General features: G+C 38.1%; 1 protein-coding gene across 1 annotated transcript; it reads right to left on the bottom strand.

Annotated features, from left to right (window-relative positions):
* Window positions 1–14053: 14053 nt before the first annotated feature.
* Window positions 14054–14998, bottom strand: LOC101555776 (olfactory receptor 14J1-like). Its single transcript, XM_012935857.2, has one exon. It carries the CDS (start codon window positions 14996–14998, stop codon window positions 14054–14056), a length of 945 nt encoding a protein of 314 aa, XP_012791311.2.
* Window positions 14999–21885: the final 6887 nt, after the last annotated feature.

Raw genomic sequence — 21885 nt, 5'->3', positions numbered from 1 at the left:
GCAAAACTTGAGGCTTCTGCATGCAAAGCACACTCTTGCCCCTAACTAAACTTGATCCCTTGCACCAGTTTCTGAGCATTGCCCATGAGCCCTGGAGGCTCTTGAGCACTTCCAGACTGGATCTGCGCTTCTGCAGCATGACAGGAACCTGGGGGCACCTCACTCTTGGGCCCGAGCTCTGGACTGCCAGCCTGGTTAGCAGAATATCAAGGGATTTGCCCAGAGGTCGCCTGGACACGTGTTGGATAGTTTCTGCACTCCCTCAGTGAAAACACAAATATTCACATAGAAACAAACATATAGTACAGAACTGAGAGCTTGCCTTTGTGTACCAGATCCTTATTAGGTCCCTGGTACCACGCCTCGCTCCCCCCAACCTCCCCCCCACACCAAGTGTTGCTTGTGCTGAGGTCCATGAGCACCCCTGGGGGACATAGTTTCTCCCTGGCACTGGAGGACCCAGCAGCACCACACCCCAGCCCTGTTAAGAGGGATTGATAGGGAAGAAAGTAACCATTTTACTCTACTCAATGTCTTTGCAGTGGAAGGAGTTTCTCTTCCCATTTTTAATTAACAATGTGAACTTATGTATTTTTGCTTAAAATTCTCAAGTAAAGATATGATTGTTTTTAGCGCCCCCCACCAAGTCTGTCTTTTATTTTATTCCCTTTTACAACAGAGCCTGTTTTCGACAATCTGAGGAAAGTCACCAGAGCACAGCTAGAAATTTCTTACCTCATCATAGGGACAAGTTGTCAGTTTCCGGAGCCGACACTTAAATGAAAGTCACATCTCTGCCCTTTGGTTCCTTTCAATAAAACAGAGTCTGTAGAGGGGAAAACACGAGTCTATTTCAATTCTTTGGCCATTTGGGATTAGGTGGAAAGTGCCTTTGTCAGCATCAGCGATTCTGGGTGCTCTGTGTATTGGCAATTCTGTGCAACACCCTGGGGTCCAAACTTGCAATTCTATTAAGTTTTCTTGCAACACACTTTTTCTCTTGAAGTGATTTTAATGATCACACCTACCTACTGGAAGTATAGCTTTATTTCTGTTCATAGAATCATATCATAAATGCACTGTAAGTTGTGTTTTGATTGCAGAATGTGCTACAAGGCAAATTATTTTCTTTAATTTTGTTGACTGGATCATAATTTAATTTATAATTTGACTTTAGGAGAATGTCTAAGCTTGGAATTGCCTTTATCTTAAATAGGGCTAAGTATGAATGGTATACTGCCAATTAAGCAAGGAAGTCTCCCAGTTTTTGTTAATTTTTATACTTTATACTTAGGTTATTAGGTAACATGGTTATAATAGTATTAATGTTCAGTGCATTAAATTGCAAACTTACTGCACCCCACCAAGGAACCCAATCAAGGTATTCAAGATTCTCCACCACTCTCTCTCTGTAACCTGTCATCTTCCTTTTCCTTCTCTGACTCTTCTCCCCATTTTCTGGTAGGCTAAGTTTTATAATGAAAGGTCAAGCTTTGTCATTGTTCAACCCTATCCAATATTATTCAACACACTTGGCTTATCTTCTGTATTTTACATAACATACATTCCGACCCTGGACATTACAGCCAACTCTATGATTTCACGAGTTCTTATAACTGCACAGGATTGCATTATCTATATATTAACTTCTGTATCCATTCATCTGGATATTTATTTGGGTTGTTTCCAAATCCTGCCTATTATATTAAGCATTTCAATGAACATAGCTGTGCATAATTTTAACGTTAATATGTCTTTGTTTGGGGCATAGATGTCCAGAAGTTGAATTGTTAGATCATATTGGGGATTTATTCATACATTTTTGAGAAGTATTCAAAATGCTTTTCATAGATACTAAAACAGGAAACATTCCAAACAACAGTGAATGAGGGTTCCTTTACCTCAGCACTAGGTATTTTAGTCTTTTTTATATATTTCACTCTCATTGCTTTTGATGTCATCTCACTCTCATTTTTAAAATATTTTTATTTCTAGCATTTCCCTGGCATCATAAGACAATGAACTCTTTTTCAGGCCTTGGGTCATCTGTATGTATTCTTCAGGGAAGTGTCTGTTTATCCTATTTCCCCATTTTGGACAGGAATTTTGGTACTTTCACTGTTGAGCATTTTGATAGCCTTATATATAATGGATCTTTGCCTTTATCTGAATAAAAATATTGTGTGAAATATTTTCTTACAGTCAATATTGTGTCTGTAAAAAATTGCAATCGCGTGCGTGGGAGAGGGCGATAATATATGTGGTGTTGTCAGGGCGGCTCTCTCTCTCTCTCTCTCTCTCTCTCTCTCTGCTCGCTTTCGGTGCTCTCGAGCCGCTGTGTATGAACTGGGTCGGATTGGCTCTTTCTTGTGCTCTGCTTCTTTGTGTGACGCTGTACTCTCTTCTGTCTGTCTCTCTATCTCTGTCTCTGTCTCTATAGTCTCTCCTCTGGTCTCCTCCGACATCTCTCTGTCTCTGCTTCTGTGTCTTCTCTCTGCTTCTGTGTCCTCTCTCTCCACTTCTGTGTCTTCTCCTGTGTCCTCTGTCTCGCCTCTGCGTCTTCTCTTCGCTTCTGTCTCTTCTCCTTGCTTCTGTCTTACCTCTGCCTCTTCTGCCTCGCTTCTGTGTCTTCAACCTACTTCTGTTACAGTCTTAGTTTATAAAGCAATCACATAGGGCAGTAACACAAAGGTGGGTTGAACATTAACAAATCAACAAAGAGGAGTAAGACCACTCCTCGACGAGATTATTTCCATTTTAATCAAGTCAAATTAAAGGGCAAACTCTACAAGAGAATTAAAAAATAGGTAGTTTCGGGGCTGGAGTGATAGCACAGCGCGTAGGGCGCTTGCCTTGCACGCCGCCGACCCGGGTTCGATTCCCAGCATCCCATATGATCCCCTGAGTACCGCCAGGGGTAATTCCTGAGTGCAGACCCAGGAGTGACCCCTGTGCATCGCCAGGTGTAACCCAAAAAGCAAAAAAAAAAAAAATAGGTAGTTTCACTATTGTTAGTCTATAGCTCTATGAATACTATAGGCTACCTGCAGTGATTGCACTGTAACTTCTTTTAACTTCTTTTCCAATTTGAACCTCATCTATTTCTTTGATGGCTTAATTCTGGCTTAGTTTCTTTGCAATGTTACTTTGTGTAATACTGGTTGGAATCTTTTTTTGTGACTGATATAGAAAAGGTTTTAGCTTTTTATTATTGAATATAATGTTAGTTAAGCATTTGTTGCATATGATTTTTAATATGCTGACTTACATACATTTGATCAGTTTTTTTTTATCACTTCACTTGTAACACTTGTTATCCCATTGATCTTCAATTTGCTCTAGCAGGCACAAGTAACGTCTCCATTTTCCCTGTCGCATGCTAGTGTAGCCCAATGATATCTGCTCGCTCCAGTAACAGAAAGAGCCTCAAATTGTTCAGTCAGAGTTTTGACGAAGAAGTCCTGCCATCTTGTTGGTGGACAGCCATGCAGCCTTTTGACGTCCCGTGGAATCCAGTTGATAAGAGCTCTAGTCCAGCAACCTTTTCTGAATCGCATTACGTGTCCTGGGTCGAGAACTCAACATGAGGAACGACTTGGCACCAGAACTGCGAGGAGAAAGAGAGCAGCATGGAATTCCTTCAAGAGCATCGAGGTAGTGGTTAAGAGGATGAAGAACCTCCGGCTCTGGGCACATCTTTTCGATTCCACTGTTCTTCCTACACGAACAGACACCTCAGAGACCAGGGCCCTATACAAACATGATAAGAACGCTATTCAGGTATCTCAAAGAGGAATCCAAAGAGCTATGCTTGGAGTATACATTTCACTCAAGTGAGAGAAGGAATCCGGAGTTCCGACCTCCATTGATGATCAAGAATTCAGGGACACTGTCTAGTTTGCCAAGGCATCAAAATTCACATGACCCAGTTTTTTTATATTTTCAAAAACTATAAAATGAGGTCATATATTGTTTAAAGCAATTTCTTTATCTCTTGATACAATCATATGATTTACATCATTCTTATTGTTGATACGGTACGTTACTATTTTTGCATATGTTGAACCATCCTTCTGTCCTTGGAGTAAATCCTACTTGTCTTGCTTTATAATTGCTTTTGTATACTGAGTGTGATTTACTAATGTATTTTTGAGAAAAAAGCGTCATATTTTCAATGATAAGGCCTAAAACGTGTTTTGTGTGTTGTCTCAATCCGTTTTAGTATCTGGTCAACAATGGCTTTAGAGATATTGATTAGACTAAATGTGCTTCTTTAATGTTTTCAAACATCACTGCAGCAATATCAACCTTCGACCAGCATCCACTACTTCCTGCCCAACTCTCCAACTCCAACACCCTGTGCCATGGGCCAGTCCATCCTTTCACCTGTTAGATATGGATCAGGGCCTTTGCGTACACACACCATTCCCCACTCCCAGGTTCCTACCTCCCCCTGCTTACTAGACTCATCAATAATATTGAAGCCAAGCTCCAGAGACAAATAGAACAGGGGACAATGCATTTGTCCTGCATGCGGCCAACCCCATTTTGATTCTTTGCACTGCATATTATGCCACAAGTACCGCCAGTAGGAATGCCTGAGGAGAGATGCATTCTAAACACAGCCAGGAATAAGCCCGGAGCACCCTGTGTGTGATACAAACCCCTTCCCTCCAAAAGTCCATCTTCAGCTTGCAAGTTCCTCCAGGTGAAACTTTGAGGATCCACTATAGCATTGGTCAGACCCTAAACTTACTGGCTTAGAGCTTGAGACCTAGTGTCATCCCTCAAGTTCTGGTGAGAAAAAAATATGACTGCCAGAGACAACAAGTCAAACACTAGACTGATACTATAAACAAAAGAATTGAGTTGGTGGCCAGACCACTGGGAGTTAGCTTAACTCTTAGTGCCCACAAAATACTAGTCATAATTTTTAAAAGAAAACTGTTGAGGGAGCATCTACTTGAATGTACAGGGATGGAAATCTTCAAGTACATCACAACATTGGATGCAACCCAAGGATTACATCAATTTTCTTGCTGTTTACTGAACTGAGGAAATAGTTGAAACAGAAATCCAATAAACAAAAGAAGTATTAATAAAAATTTCTGAGAATTCAAAGAGAAGCAAAGGAGCTAAAGAATATAGTGAAAGGACCAATAGCCGGCAGAATGAAAGAAGCAGAAAATTAAATCGGTGACCTCAAAAGCAAGGCACGGGATACAGTCATAAAAAATAGGTCATAGAAAAAATATGGAGTCAGAGAGGGGCACATCCTTTGCATATGGTCAACCCAAGCTCAATTCCTGGCACCCCATATGGTCTCCCAAGCACCACCAGCTATAATCCCTGAACAAGAGCCAGGAATAAGCCCTGGGCAGAGCTGAGTGTGGTCCCCAAACAAACAAATTCAAAACCTATAAATGTCTGAGGAGGTATTTTAAAATATTTTTATTGTAGACGCTATATGCATGCAATATATTTCTCACAATACCATTTTCTCTATAACCAGTTCTATACTTAAATGCAGTGTCCAGAGTCCTATGTTACACAATATATTTTTGGGCTTGCCTCACATGCAAGAATAAATAGACATAGGTCAAAAAAACAGGTATGCTTTTCTTCTCTTAAAAACCATTCTAAGAGCTGTTTTCATTGCTTTATTTCTCAGGCTATAGATCATTGGATTGAATGTTGGGGGCACAATAGTATAAAAAATAGTGAGCACAATGTCGAGAGCAGTTGGATTATCAGAATGAGGTTTTAAAAACTCAAAGAAACCTGTAGAAGCAAATAAGATGACAACAACAAGGTGGGGGAGGCAAGTGGAAAAAGCCTTAGATCTGCCCTCTGCAGATGGCATCCTCAGCACAGAAGAAAAAATTTGCACGTAGGAGCAACCAATAAAGATGATACAGCCAAATGACAACAGAGTGAAGAAGACTGAGACCCCAACCTCCCTGATGTAGTCATTAGAGCAGGAGAGTTTCAGGAGCTGGGGGATATCACAGAAGAACTGATGAATGACACGGGGACCACAGAAGTGGATGGAGAAAGTAGCTGCCGTATGCATGACTCCAGAGACGGTTCCACTGATCCAGACACTGGTGACCCCATGGACACAGGTTCTGACTTCATGATGACATCATAGCGCAGGGGAAGGCAGATGGCCACATAGTGATCATAGGACATCACTGTGAGCATGGCCATCTCTGCAATAGCACAGAGAGTGAGAGTAAAACATTGCGCCATGCATTCCCAGAGGGAAATATTTCCACGATGTATGAAAGAATTACAAATGAATCTTGGGACTGTCACAGAAATATAGCAGAGATCCAAAAAGGAGAGATGCTTCAGGAAAAAATACATGGGTGACTTTTTGAGACTCTGATCCATGGAAATCGAGAGGATTATGAGAATATTTCCAGTTAAAGCCAACAAGTATAAGACCAAGAACAGAGAAGCATAGAAGACTTCCAGCTCGGGCTTTGCAGAAAAGCCCATGAGAAGAAACCCACTGGCAGTGACATTCTCCATAGTCCTTCTTAGTTTTCAGCTGATCTTGGCCTCAGAGGAAGATAGGAACTCTCCAAGAGAAAATGTTGTGAAGTACAGTATATGCTACTCAATAAAATGTGGTAAAGAGACGTCAGGATCACATTTCCTCATTATAAATTATGGAGCGACTGATCAGTTGAGTGTAGTGATAATGACATCAGAGATTCTGATGATTTCTCTAACTTAAAAATATTGGCAAAGCAAGATGAAAAGTTTTAGAATGTCCATTAAAATCAACTCAAATTCAAAGGCATACATCTCCTAGAAATTAAAAATATGTAAATTTATATACCATATAAATATTATATTTATATTTATAAAATATATAATTTTATGACAGGACTATGAAACATTAGAACTTTTATTGATGTTACCTATACATCTTAGCCATGGACAACTTATAGATTTCTGAGTACAATGTCTGTGCTACCTTGACTTTTTTAATAATCTTTCTGTTTGTACATCTGGCAAGAGCAAATTATTTAACAGAAGACTTAAAACAGTAGGAATTTTGTTCATTTGTTAGAGAACCGTATGTGGATCTGGGGATTGACTGGATGCAAGGCAAGAGCCTTACTCACTGTACTATTATCTTGATCCACTAAGTAATTTTTAAAATATAACTAATAAAAACCATAACTGAGGAAAACTAAGCTAATTTAGAGTTATTACAGAAGCAAAAAACATGAATAAATCCTAAAAGTGCATTAAAAAATTAACATGCAAAAAACTTTTTTTAAGAAATGATATAATAAACTATTGAGATTGAATATAGTATATACCACTGTCACTGTCATCCTATTGCTCATCGAGCGAGTAATATATATAACTTAAGATATCAAAAATTTTAAATACATAGCGATGAAATTAGAAGACTAAGGAATAAGAAGATATAAGGTACAGAGCAAGTAATTATTTCTGAACAGAGAGTAGATGGTTGTTTATTGTTGAGAATTCATTAGATTGACCACAAAACATCCTAAGAAAATGAATCCTTCTTTTCAAATTTTCAGTACTAATTCCACAGATGAATCTCTAATAATTTATTGAGATTTGGAGCAGATAAACTTTTCTCCCTATATCATGTTTAAAATCATTGTACTAGAAAATTGTTCAAGCCTTTTCTTGATGGAGATGACATAGTTTAGAAGTCATCTGAAAAAATTTAGTCAAACCTATTCACAAATTGATTTACTCTCACTTTGAGCCTGTTTGTGTTTAGGATGATATGCATTTGTGTGTATTGAACATACTCCATAAGAGTCTTAAAATATAATTAAAAAAATCTTAAAGGGCGATGCTCTAGGTTTACAGATGAATTTACTCCCTTAGACACTTTCTCTTCCAGCTGAAACTCACCAGGTCAGTAGCTGAAGTCTTCAGGAACTTCATGTTTGTGTGTTACAGAAAATGTTGCTTATTTTTTTTTACATGGAAGCTGACACAAAGAATTTATATAATTGAAAATGTTACTCATTTGGACAAAAAGAATTATGCTTGGTTATTTGCTAATTCATATTATCAATAAAACATAAACATGAATATAAATATGTCTAGAATTTATTTTTACCTTCATTCCTTTATATGTCTTTTTGTCACTTGAGAACATTTGTAATGTATATGTATATATATATTTATATGTACATATGTAATATAAATGTATACATATCTTATGCAATATTTCATAAGATATGTATACATTTATATATTTAGCCATTTTTAGGGTGTTAAAATTAACTTTGTTGCATTGCCATATAAGTAGTTATCTAACAACTATTTAATCTCCTGTTGCTGTGTGTATGTGTGTGTGAATGTGTGTGTGTCTGTGTGATACCAAGGATACAGCAAGAAAAAAGTAGAGAAACACCTTAGACATCACGTAATGTGTTCTGTCCTTTGTTATATCATTTAATAGGATGATTAAATATAATCACTTTTATTCTTAAATAAAATCCCCCAATACTTCTAGTCCTTTCAAGGTAGCTTCAGAATTTTATATTGGCTTTTCTTCCTTAAATTCACGCTTAAGTTGTATCAAACATATTGATTTCTTGTGACAAAATAGTAATCAAATTGTGACACTTCTGTCATAGTTTTAGATGGATATTTTAAAGTATAACAAATGTTCTATATGATTAATAATTTCTACGAGTTATTCTGTTCTATATCTTTTTCTATAGTCTTAGCAATCTAAACCCTTTCAAATGTCCATTCCAGCATTTTCTTAGATTACTTTCGCCATCATAATTTCCCTAATAAAATGAAGAAATTAGGAAGCTGGCAAGTCCTGTTCAACAAATGAAGAAAAATGTCTCTCACTTGTTCTTGCATTTTTAATTCTTGTCTTTTTAAACTTGTGAATAAACCGTGAAGCAGACTGTCTGGTGGCAGGTATGTTTCTAGGATGTTTCATGGATGTTAAAAGCCTATACTAGTAGCAATTTGGTGAACTATAGTGTGTAGCACTGCAAGTAACACTGTCGTCCTGTTGTTCATTGATCTGCTCGAAGCGGGCACCAGTAAAGTCTCTACTGTGAGACTTGTTACTGTTTTTGACATATTGAGTATGCCACGGATAGTGTGTGAATAAAGTAAATTTAAATATAAATAAATTTTTAAAAGCTTACAGTATTAACAAAAGAAGATGTAATAATTTTCCTCTCTCCAAAACATATGATATATTCTCAGTTTTAAAAAGTGTTTTTCCATACTTGAACAATTTACCTGTGTTATCATTGGTATGGATATGATTTCATATATTTTGTATGTCAACCTTCTAATAATGAACCGATATTACGAATGCAAAGACTTTAATTGTCACTCTATCGTACATTCAGACCGATTACTCCATGGTGGTTATACGAGGAAAGGTACTGTCAGGGAGGGGAGAATGTGACTTCAGGAAATATTTCTGGAGTGGCAGGAGTTGACAGATTTTCCTTCTAAATTCCTAATATCCATAAAATTGATCTGAATTCATACATGTCCTTTAAAATTGTATGTATTGGTGACTTATCAGAGTGTATCAATCTCTAGAATTTTGCTTTTTAGAATCTCAGAAAACTCACCAGAGCACATTCAGGAACTTCATCCTTCAACACAAGAACAAATGGTCAGTGTCAGCAATTGACCTTCGCGATCAGTCTCTGAACAAAATCTGTCTGGTGGGGCAAAAAAAAGAAGTCCATTTCAGTCTTTCTTTGACCACTAGGGGTTAGACTCCAAAGAACCTTTGGCAGCAGCAAAGCCCCTGGGGTCTGTGTGTTCTTGGCCAATTTTGTAAACACCTGGGACCAATCCTGCCATTATATACAAGCTTTTTTTTTTATTGTGTTGATATAATGATCCCACTTATTTGAGGTTTAAGATTCTAAAACAAAATTACTGGAAAATATTATGATTTATATTTTAGATTCAAGTATTCAATAGAGACTTAATTGATTTAATAAATAGATAATATTCAAAATTTTGTGTGACAAGTTAGTGATATTATTATATGTAGAGGGGAAAGTACCAAAGGAATATTTCCCAGAATTACACCACCATATCCCAATAGTTTTAATCGGAATGGGGGAGTAATTAATAACTATTTAAAATAAAGCCTGTAAATTCTATCTTGGAATCACCCGCACAGCTACATTCGGTGCGGAATCCCTTTCTTCTCCTCCGTAGGGCTCTCTTCTCGCTCTCTGGAGAAGACGGAATTCTCTCCTGTGTCTGTGGTTATTTTTCCCTTTTCCTTTTTTTTCTTTTCCCTTTGACCAAATGGGAGCATGTATGTTTGCACACACATATATATGTCTATGTATATATGTACATATGTATATATGTATATATCACTGTCACTGTCACTATCATCCTGTTGCTCATCGATTTGCTCCAGTGGGCACCAGTAACGTCTCCACTGTGAGACTTGTTGTTACTGTTTTTGGCATATTGAATATGCCACGGGAACCTTGCCAGGCTCTGCCATGTGGGAGAGATACTCTTGGTAGCTTGCCAGTATCATAGAGTCTGGTAAGTTATGAAGAGAGGTAGAGGAATCGAACCTGGGTCGGCCGCGTGCAAGGCAAATGCCCTACCACCTGTGCTATCGCTCCATCCTATATACACACACAAAGTTAGTGACTTAGCTTTTATATAAAATGAATGTGGGAATTTGGTCAATGGCTGCACACCAAAAAATGGTTAAGCTGATAAACTCAAATAGGCATGATTCTGTGGTATACCATGGGTCACTAGTCTCCCCACTCTGAGGCACCCTTGGGTGGAGCGCAAGGCTGAGTTCCACCCCGTGGAAGCCCTGGCAGCTGTGCCCACGCCCAACAGCTGCACTTGCCAATGGAGAACTCCACTGCCTCGTCTCTGTCGAGATGCCAAACTGCTGAGAATCCCTGGCACACCGATCTTCAGGCTTAGAATTCTAGGAGTGGGGCAGACAACCTCCCCAGCACCATGTAATTCTGGGAGCCTGACAGTCATGTCCACATCTCACAACTATGTCATGGAAATGTGATGCTCAGTTAAATGTTTTGGAGTTTCTGAAACACATGACCATATTTTTGGTTTACAACTTCTTCAACTTCTACAACATTGACATGCTACAAGGAGCACAGTAGATGCAAAAGGAACATAGAGGCCAACTAAGCTCAACAACAAAAACATTAACACAGAAGGCTCAACTAGCAACAGACAGTTTTCTGTCTGTTGACTTAATGACCTCATTATGAGAGATAACAATTTTCTTTCACTGAAGTATTTTTTGATAATTCCATTTGCCATTACTTGTACCAAGCAATATAAAATGAATTATGTTGTGGCTTTTAAGGGGGCATGCATGGGGGTGGCTGGGAAGAGGTGGACTGTGGTAGGGGGAAGGTCACACTGGTAGTGGGGTTGGTGTTGGAATATTGAAGGCCTGTAACAAGTGCATCAAGAACAATTTTGTAAATCAGTATTTAAATAAAGGGAAAATTTTTTGAACAAAAGATAGTCATCATTTAGGATAATTACCTTATATTTACTCCAAGTCATGTGTTATGTCTTTATTAGGGGTTATAATATCAAAGTATGAGTCATTTTGTTAGTAAACTTGCCAGAGATATAATATAGATGCTCTCTTTGTAAACATTTTCTTTTAAAAATTTACTTCCAGCTAGTTTATAATAAATACCACTGAGAATGATGCATGCCTATGTATCCTTGAATTTAGACAGTAAACCTATGTTAAATGATGAAAAAGACCTACAGGTTTCTGGTGGCATCAGACAATAGGAAATAAATCCGTCTCTGAGAATATTTGAATTGAGATATTAACATTTAGATTTTAAGGTTGTTGAACTCATGACAGAGGTAGACATTCAAATAGAAGGAATATAAAAATGTTTAATTCATCAAAATGATTTCATTTATTAAATATATATGATCTCATAGCAGTGTTAGCTGTCTGAAGGACTGGCTATGTTATTAGAGAGACCAGAATTGTCATTTCACAAATTAAGATAAACAGTAAGGTCGGGCTGGGGAGCTAGTACAGAAGTTAACGTTTTAACCTTATGTGCAACCACTCAGTGTCCAAGAGCACAAATGGTCCGCTACATATGACCACTGCGAGGACTGACCCCTGGGCACAGCCAGCAGTGGCCCCAAACGAAAATAGTGATATAGTATATAGTAGAGGGATTTGTTCAATTGACACACTAGTTCTTCCCAAACCTATATTGCTGTTTGATTTCTGACAAGGTGTCCCTAAAGTTCACTGAAAAGAAATAAAGTTACATAAGTAATGATACTGGGTCACTTTGTCTTCGTGTCTTTGTAAGGTTGAACTACATTGTCATTACATCTGTGGAAAAATTACTTTACTGAGATACAATGAATCTTCTACCCAAATGTCAAATTTTTTCCTTCATCATTTTGAATTTTTCTTAGATATTCTCGTTGTGAATTTATTTTAGAGGCATAAGGAAATATTTATGTTTTTTAAGCCTGTTGCTTTTTAATTGTATGTATCTGTTAAGTGCATAAAGTTATTTATTTCCATTTTCTATTTTAATTATATATGGCCTGTTGTCTGTTCTTCAGAGCATAGAAATGAGGTAAATATATGCTTTGTTATCTGTGAAAGGGCATGTTTTGCTCTCTCCCTTTACACAATTTCTGATTTTTATTCTCTTTTGCATGATTATTTTGTCACCTTACTTGCTCATTTTGTGGATAACCATATTTTTCCATGTAAAAACTTAATCATTAATTTCAACTATTTTTCTTCCATTCTCTTAATGCTGGTGAACCCAGCCATTATATTTTCAGTTTCAATCAGAATGTATTTGTCTAGATAGGCAGATAGCTTTGATTTATTATAGTTAGAAAGAAAAAATAGTATTAAAATGTATGTTACTAATATATGAAGTGCTAGAACCCACCATAGTAATTTAGTCATTAAAATGATACTTTCACTTTATTAGCATGTATACATATTACTATATCTCTATATTGATGTTATTTTTTAAATCTCTTTATTATTATACTGGAACAATAGCACAGCAGGTAGGGCGTTTGAGCCGGTTTGATTCTTCTGGCCCTCTGGGAGAGCCCGGCAAGCTACTGAGCGTATCCAACCTGCACGGCAGAGCCTGGCAAGCTATCTGTGGCATATTCGATATGCCAAAAACAGTAACAAGAAGTCTCACAATGGAGACACTACTGGTACCCGCTCGAGCAAATAGATAAACAATGGGATGACAGTGCTCCAGTATTATTATGTATTCATTATACATAATGAAATACATAATGTTTGAACTTTTATAAGCAGTTATATCAGATGCTCTCACCAATTACATATAAATTTTATTACAAATGTTTTTATTAAAAATTGTTAATATTACAAATGTCATATAAACCAGTTGCAAATTTTTCCTCCCAAAACCTGCAAATAAATCCATTTTACCTGAAGAAGCAAGTGAGTGGAAAAATAAAACTTTCGCAAAGACTGCAGTATATCTGACTGGAGCCTGACTGTGTTGAATTAAGGCAGCTGAAGGTCAAGAACGGCCAAAAATACTAAGAATTATGACATGTTGTTTGTTAATTCTTATATTTTACATTATAGTGTGTCATTTTATGGAAATGACCAATGGCACTAATGTATATTAGGTATAAACAAATGAGCAGTTAATCCTATATATGGTATTCTCCATCATCATCACAATAAATGATTAGGAAAAGAAATCAAGTTGACAAATTAAACATCGTGAAACTTACATTATTTTCACATCTGGTTTTGTGTACTAAGATTTAAGTTAAGATATTCACAAGAGTAACTTTTAAGTATTACATATGTAGTCCTAGATCTAAGTAATTTTATTACTCAAACAGCACAAAGAAAAAGTTGTGTAAATCACAAAATATTTTGTGAAAGATTTGCAATTTTAATTTTTGATTGATTAAGACACAGTATATTTGGAGTTAGTCTCACAACTGAGAATGAATAGTATTAAGTGTCTCGACAAAAGAGGTATGCTACTCTTCTTTGAAAAACCTTACTTATAGCCAACTTGATAGCTTTATTTCGCAGACTATAGATCATTGGATTGAATGTTGGGGGAACAACTGTGTAAAGAATAGTAAGAAAAATGTCTGAAGCAGTTGGAGAGCCAGAATGAGGCTTGAAATACTCAAAGGCACATGTAGAAAGAAACAATATGACGACAGCGAGGTGGGGGAGGCAGGTGGAAAAGGCCTTGGCTCTGCCCTCCGCAGATGGCATCCTCAGCACTGAAGAGAATATGTGTACGTAGGAGAACCCAATAAACAGGAAACAAAGGAGTCCCAGGAAAGCCACAAAGGCAGTGACACCGACCTCACCCAGATACTCATTGGAGCAGGAGAGTCTCAGGAGCTGGGGGATGTCACAGAAGAACTGGTGAATGACACGGGGACCACAGAAGTGGATGGAGAAAGTAGCTGCCGTATGCATGACTCCAGAGATGGTCCCACTGACCCAGACACCGGCCACTCCATGGACACAGGTTCTGACATCCATGATGACGTCATAGTGCAATGGAAGGCAGATGGCCACATAGCGGTCATAGGACATCATTGTGAGCATGGCCGTCTCGGCAACAGCACAGAGGGTGAAAGCAAAGACCTGCACGATGCATTCCCAGAGGGAAATATTCCCACTGTGCGTGAAAGAGTTGTAAATGAATCTCGGCACAGTCACAGAAATGTAGCAGAGATCCAGAAAGGAGAGATGCTTCAGGAAGAAATACATGGGGGACTGGAGACTCTCATCCAGGGACGTGGTGGTGATGATGAGCATGTTGCCAGCTAAAGCCAACAAGTAGAGAACGAGGAACAGACAAGCATAGAAGATTTCTAGCTCAGGCTTGGTAGAAAACCCCATGAGGAAAAACCCACTCATGGTGAAATTTGTCATACTTCTGCAGTTGGCTGTCAGACACAAAAAACAATCTTAAATACATTCACTTTAAATAACATCAATGAAGAACCTGAATATGTAGTGAAGAACTTCATTCTAAAAATGCATTTTACGTAGTGGTAACCATACTGACAAATTTACATTGTCTTTGTGAAGGAATGAACACTGACTACGAAGATCATTAAAGTTAAAATTTCTATTTCAATTGAAAACAGAAAAAATGAATAAAAGTGTCAGTTATAGAGTACCGCTGTGAAGTATATGCTTTCAAGAACCCATAAAGGTTTTATACTTTTGTTTTTGTTTGGTTTTAGACCACTCTCAGTGAGGCTGGGGGCCATTCCCAGTTCAGTCTCGGGATTCCTGAGAATCAGCTGTGAAAGTTCAAAGCACGGGATTCTGAATGCAAAGCATGCTCTTGCCCCTGATAATTTGATTCCTTGCATCAGGCAGTTTCTGAGCATCACCAGTGTGCCCTGGAGGTCCTTGAACACTGCATACTAATCTATTCCTCCATAGCATGGCAGGAAGCTGGGGGCACCTGAATCTTGGGCCGAGCTCTGAACTGCCAGCTTGCTTAGCAGAAAATCACCCAGGGGTCGCCTGAACACCTATTGGGGAGTTTCTACCCCTCCTCAATGAAAACAGAAATATTCACATGGAAATTGGTGTAGGTATAGAGCTCAGAGTTTGCCTTTATGTACCAGGTTAGGTCCTTCATGAACCAGATTAGGACCAGATTAGGTTTTTATAGGACCCGGGTACCACATGCCTCCTCCAAAAGCATTGCTGGTCCTGAGGTCCATGAGCATTTCAGGGGGGCGTTTACTTGCTCCCTGGTATTGGAGTACCCAGCAACACTGTACCCTCACACCCTAGAATTAACACCAATTGATAAGGAAGGAAGTGAATGTTTTCCTCCACAAAATTTTTCTGCAGTGGAAGGAGTTTCTCTTCCTAATTTTAATTAAAATAATATTTATTTATGTATTTTTACTTAAATACTCAAGTAAACATAAGACACTTTTATTGTACTCAAAATCTGTCTTTTGTTTGCATTCCATTTCACAATACAGCCTGCTGTCTACAACCTAAGGAAAGTCACCATGCACAGCTAGAAATGTCTTACCTCATCATAGAGACAAGCTGCCAGTCTCAGAAGCTGTCACCTGGCTGAAAGTCCTATCTCTGCCTCTCAGTTCCTTCAATAAAATGTAGTCTATGGAAAGTCAAACACGCGTCCCTTTGAGTCTTTTGGCCATTTGGGGTTAGGTGGAAAGTGCCTTTGTCGGCAGCAGAGATCCTGGGTGCTCTGGGTATTGGCAATTCTGTGCAACACTCTGGGGTCCAAACTCGCAATTCTATTGGGTTTTCTTGTAACACACTTTTTCTCTTGAAGTGATTTTAATGATCACACATAGTTACTGGAAGCATAGCTTTGTGTTTATTGATCACATCATAAATACATTATAAATTGTGTTTTGATTATCGAATATTCTATAAGACAAATTAATTTCTTTAATTAATTTCATTAACTATATCACAATTTAATTTATAATTGGTTCTTGGGACAATAGTCAGGCTTATACTTGCCTTTTTTTAAAAAACTGAGATAATAGTGAACTAATTTTTCCAATCAAACAAGAATATTTTATGTTTTATTTTAATATTTTATATTATGGATTTGGTCACATGGTTATAGTACTATTACATTTTAAGCATTATGTACAAATTTACTGTCCCTCACCAAAGTATCCAATCAAAGTATCTTAGACCCTCCATTGTCCCTATGTGACCTGTAATCTGCCTTCTCCTTCTCCATCTCTTCCACACTACCTGGGAATCTGAGTTCTGTAAATCAGGGCCTTGTGTTTCTCATGTTCCTTCCCATCCAATATTAGTCTACAATCTTGGCCTCTCTTTCTGCATACCACAGAGAAGTGAGATCATCTGTTTTGTCATTTACCCTCGAACTTATTTCTCTTATATACTTTCCAATCCCACCAACATTGAAGCCAAGTGTGTGATTTCATTTTTTTTCTAACATCTGCACAGTATTGCATTATCCATATAATAACTTCTGTATCCATTCTTCTGTTACTGAACATTTGAGTTGTTTCTAAGTCCTGGCTATTGCACTAATCATTGCAATGAAACAGTTGTGCTTAATTGTTATGCTAATGGGTTTTTTGTTGTTGGGTGGTGTAGATATTGAGAAATTGAACTGCTGAATCATATTGGAGGTCTATGTTTACTTGTTTGAGAAATATTTATAATACTTTCCATAGACACTGAAACTGACAACATTCCAACCAGCAGTGAATGAGGGTTCCTGTTTTACAACACTGGTTATTCCAAAATTTTGAAATATATAGCAGTGTCACACATGTGACATGTTATCTCACTGTTATCTATTTATTTATTTTTGATTGTTTTGCATTTCCCTGATATCAGAAGACTATGAGCACTTCTTCATGTCTGTGGGTCATCTGTATGACCTCTTCAGTGAAGTGCTTATTCATTTTCCCCACCATTTTTAATGAGATTTTTGTTACTTTTAATCTTGAGCATTTTGCTAGCATAATACATAATAGATATTAGCCTTTATCTGAATTATTTGTGCAAATATTTTCTCATATTGTATAGGGTATCCTTTAATTTTAGCCATGCTGGGATTTTTGGCCACAGAAACTGTTTTTAATTTGATGTAGTTCATTTATTTATGATTATTTTACTTACTTTTCCTATCATTTTCAAATAATTGATGAGTTTTTGGGGTCCATATGCTGGACAGGTCTGGACATATTTATCTGATACATATTTAATGAATTTTGTTCTAATACCATGTTCTTTTATTATATTTAATTGCAAAAGATTGAGGTGGCAATCTTGGGCTGGGGTGATACCTGTGCACCTCCACAGAGATGCGACCTGGGTGGTCACATGATTGTGCGGCCGCTCTGCTGCTGATTAACCATGATCCGGAGGCCAGCTAGACTACTTTTGGTACCCGCAACCGCTTCCCGTAATGTCTAGACTGTAAACTAATCCATAGCCCCATGCTGCCCGATGGAGGGAAATGATGCAATTTCTAACATAATTCTCCCTGGACTTAATTGCTAAAATACTAAAATACAGAAATCTTAAATCTAATCCTAAAGAGACTTCATATCTCTTCATTCTCAGCAATGGAAAACCAATTATCAAATGCTTCCTTGCTAGCATGCCTCTTCTTTTGGGGGAAAATTCAACAACAATAATGAATTTTGTTTTGAAATATGGGATGTAATCAAGGTAAAGAGAAAATGAATTGAAATTTATCAGCTATGCAAGCGGGGTTGGGGGGGCGGGGGGTGGGAGGTATACTGGGGTTCTTGGTGGTGGAATATCGGCTCTGGTGGCGGGAAGGTTTCTCTAGCATTGTATAACTGAGACATAAGCCTAAAAACTTTGTAATTTTCCAAATGGTGAGTTAATAAAATAAATACATTTTAAAAAATAGCAAAAGATTGAAAGATTAAATTCAGGCCAAAAAAAAAAATGTTTCCTTTGTCTGTAATCAGTATACTCTCAAATCCTTGTCACAACAATTAAGCAAGAAAAATAAGTCATTGAGATCCAAATAGTAAGAAGACAAAGAGAATATCACTATTCACATATGACATGATAATATATATAAAACAAATTAGAACACATAATGAAAGGGAAAAAGGTTAAAAAATTTTAATATCTCCATAAATGTCTAATATTAAGTTTACAAAGTCTAGAATGCATTTCAGAAGACAAAGTACCAAACATTTCATAATATAAACAATTAAAACAGAATATCTAATCATCCAAAAATCAAATTTTCTCTTATATGCTATACATCCTAGGTACCCTCTTCTAGATGGCAAAATTTTTCAGTGCTACAATTTTTACAGTTGAGAGAATGGACCGGGAACATTGTAAGCCTGAGACTACACTATCAACATGTGTAAATAATGGTTCTCCAAAAAATAAACTAATAAAATAAAATCCTGTTTCTCTGTGGCTTTCCAGATTATTTGTTATTTAAATATTTATTCCTTACAAATATCCTGAGTAACCCAGTCATCTTAAGAGGCAAAGCAAATGGTGTATGGGATATTCTCAGGGCAAGTTTTGCCTGTTGAAATTGAGTCCGGGGGGATTGATAGAAAGTTATGGAGCTCTGAATGACTAGTGATGTTACAATCAAAGCGAGCTCATCAATTCTGGATATCGTGTTGTCCAAAATTCAGTGAAAGAAAGAAAATTAACTATGAATGTTCTATCTAACTGTTTTCCAACATCACTATATAAATTACTTAGGAAACAGACTTCAGTTGATTTCTTAAGCATAAAGAAATATGCATTATCTTCACATCTGATTGTGTAGAATCATAATTAAAATATTCACAAATTGTTTTCTGTAGCCCCAAGTATGGTTACTTTAGTTTTCCAGGTTGCACATATATAAAAGGGTTTCATCAACTGTGTGTTCTAAAAATGTGGGCTCATGCCACGTGTTTTTGGTAGTCAGGAGCCACTTTCTCCCCTCGGCCGGCCACCCCGGCTGGATGCATGAAGGAGGGAACAGGGCCACCAGGGTGGTTGGTGATGAGTCGCTGTTTATTCCAACCTTCATCCCAATCCAGAAGTACAATGCCTCTCGTTGCAGTCTCACACTTCCCATCCAGTTTCACTCTTTCCTTCTGGTTTCACTGTGTCCATCCAGTTTCACTCTCCCCCTTCCAGTCTTACTCCGCCCCCAGTTCCTGTCTGCCAGCATTAGGTAAGAGCCAAAACATTCAAGGTTTCGGGTAGCTCTTACACATAGGTGAGCTCGCACAATCCACATATGTAAAATCCTTCCTTCACGGGATGCTTCTTCTAAGACAAAGATCTCATCTTGCAGATTTTGGCTACTGTGAACAGTGCTGCAACGAATGTATAGGTACAGATGTCACTTCTACTGTGCTCTTTTGCATCCTCGGTATATATTCCCAGAATTGGTGTTGCGGGGTCATATGGAAGCTCAATTTCTAGTTTTTGAAGGACTGTCCATATTGTTTTCCAGAAAGGCTAGACCAGTTGGCATTCCCACCAAAAGTGAAGGAGCGTCCTTTTTTCCCCACATCTGAATGCCCTAAAACAGATGACTGGTTAAAGAAACTTGGTACATCTACACAGTGGAATACTATGCAGCTGTTAGGAGAGATGAAGTCATGAAATTGGCTTATAAATGGACAAACATGGAGAGTATCATGCTAAGTTAAATGAGTCACAAAGAATGGGACAGACATAGAGGGACTGCACTCCTTTGTGGAGTATAGGATAGCATCACATGAGGCTGACACCCAAGGACAGTAGATACAAGGGCCAGGGGGATTGCCCCATAGCTGGAAGACTGCTTCATGAGCAGAGGGGAGAAGGCAGATGGAATAGAGAAGGGATAACTAGAAAATGATTCCTCAAGGAATCAGTCGGGATGGGAGATGCATGCAGAAAGTAGATAATGGACCAAACATAATGACCTCTTAGTATCTGTGTCGCAAGCCATAATGCCCAAAAGTAGAAAGAGAGTATGGGGAATATTGTCTGCCTTAGAGGCAGGGAAGGGTGGGAAATGGGGTGTATACCCGGTATATTGGTGGTGGAGAATGTGCACTGGTGGAGGGATGGGTATTTGATCATTGTGAGATTGTAACCCAAACATGAAAGCTTATAACTATCTCACTGTGATTCAATAAAATTTTAAAAATTAAAAAAAATCTCATCTTGCTAGAAGATCTGCTCAATGGTAGAATTCCACCTAGAAGCATATTTCTCCTTTCCTCAGTTCATATCCACTTAAACAGACATCTTAAATTAGCTTCTTAGTAATATTAGTCATTTTGTGTGGAAACATTCAGAGATATTAAACTTTAAGGGTGGCTTGCCTGGGAACATGTGGGATCATCTCACTATGTATTCCAGACTACAGACCTTAGGCCAGATTAATCATTCTTAACCCCGCAGGGTACTTATTCAGTTGATTTCTTTTTGGGTCATGACAGAGTTTGTCTATATCTGTGGTCTTAACTCATCAGTTTTATGGCACTTGGCCTGTCCCTTTTTGATGCCTGGGTGGCTTATAGGTTGCCCTAGGTTCATCCAATCCCTTCATCGGTGCGCGTTTCCCTGAAATATCTCCGGCCCGAGGAGAGACAGCAGTGGAAAGCGCTCCTAATTGCGTAGGTTCTGTGAGCGGTCCCGACCTGAGAATAAAACTGGTGAGGTTAGAATGAAAGAGGCTCAAGACAAAACATGCTGATCAAGAGCATCTTTATTACCAGCCATGCTGGTTTTATACCTTTCTTAGCAGGGGGTTGGTACATGAGTTGTCAATCATCAGGGAAGTGTCTTCTCAGACCAAATAAGGAAAGGTTCAGGGTGTTCTTTGGTGGGCTACAATATTCTGTAAGAGTCGTTGAGAAATAGTGGGGAGGGGAAAACAAGAGTTTATCTGGCAGGAACATCTGTCAGGAGGAATGTACAAGGTTTCGTAAGCTAAAGTATGGCTTTTAGTGTAAAGGAAGGTATTCTACTCTGCGGGCCCTTGGGGTCTCGTGGTTAACTGCCGTGGGCTACTTTTACTTCTAGAGGTTAGCTATTTCCTTTGTCACAAGGGCACCTGTGCCTCAGGTTATGCAAACGGTGGTAATGGAATTTTCCGATTTGTCCAGACTAAAGGTTGCAGGGCCCTCTTTTGTTCAGGGTCCTGAACAGTCCCCAACACATCAGGACCCTCCTTTTATTTTTTTGGCTTTTAGGGTCACACCTATCTATGCTCAGAGGATACTCCTGGCTCTGAACTCACGAATACCTCCTGGAGGTGCTCA

Source organism: Sorex araneus, chromosome 2 (genome assembly GCF_027595985.1).
Source record: "Sorex araneus isolate mSorAra2 chromosome 2, mSorAra2.pri, whole genome shotgun sequence".
Classification (NCBI taxonomy): domain Eukaryota; kingdom Metazoa; phylum Chordata; class Mammalia; order Eulipotyphla; family Soricidae; genus Sorex; species Sorex araneus.
Note: the sequence above shows the minus strand (reverse complement) of the source record. Positions and strands in the feature narration are given on the sequence as shown.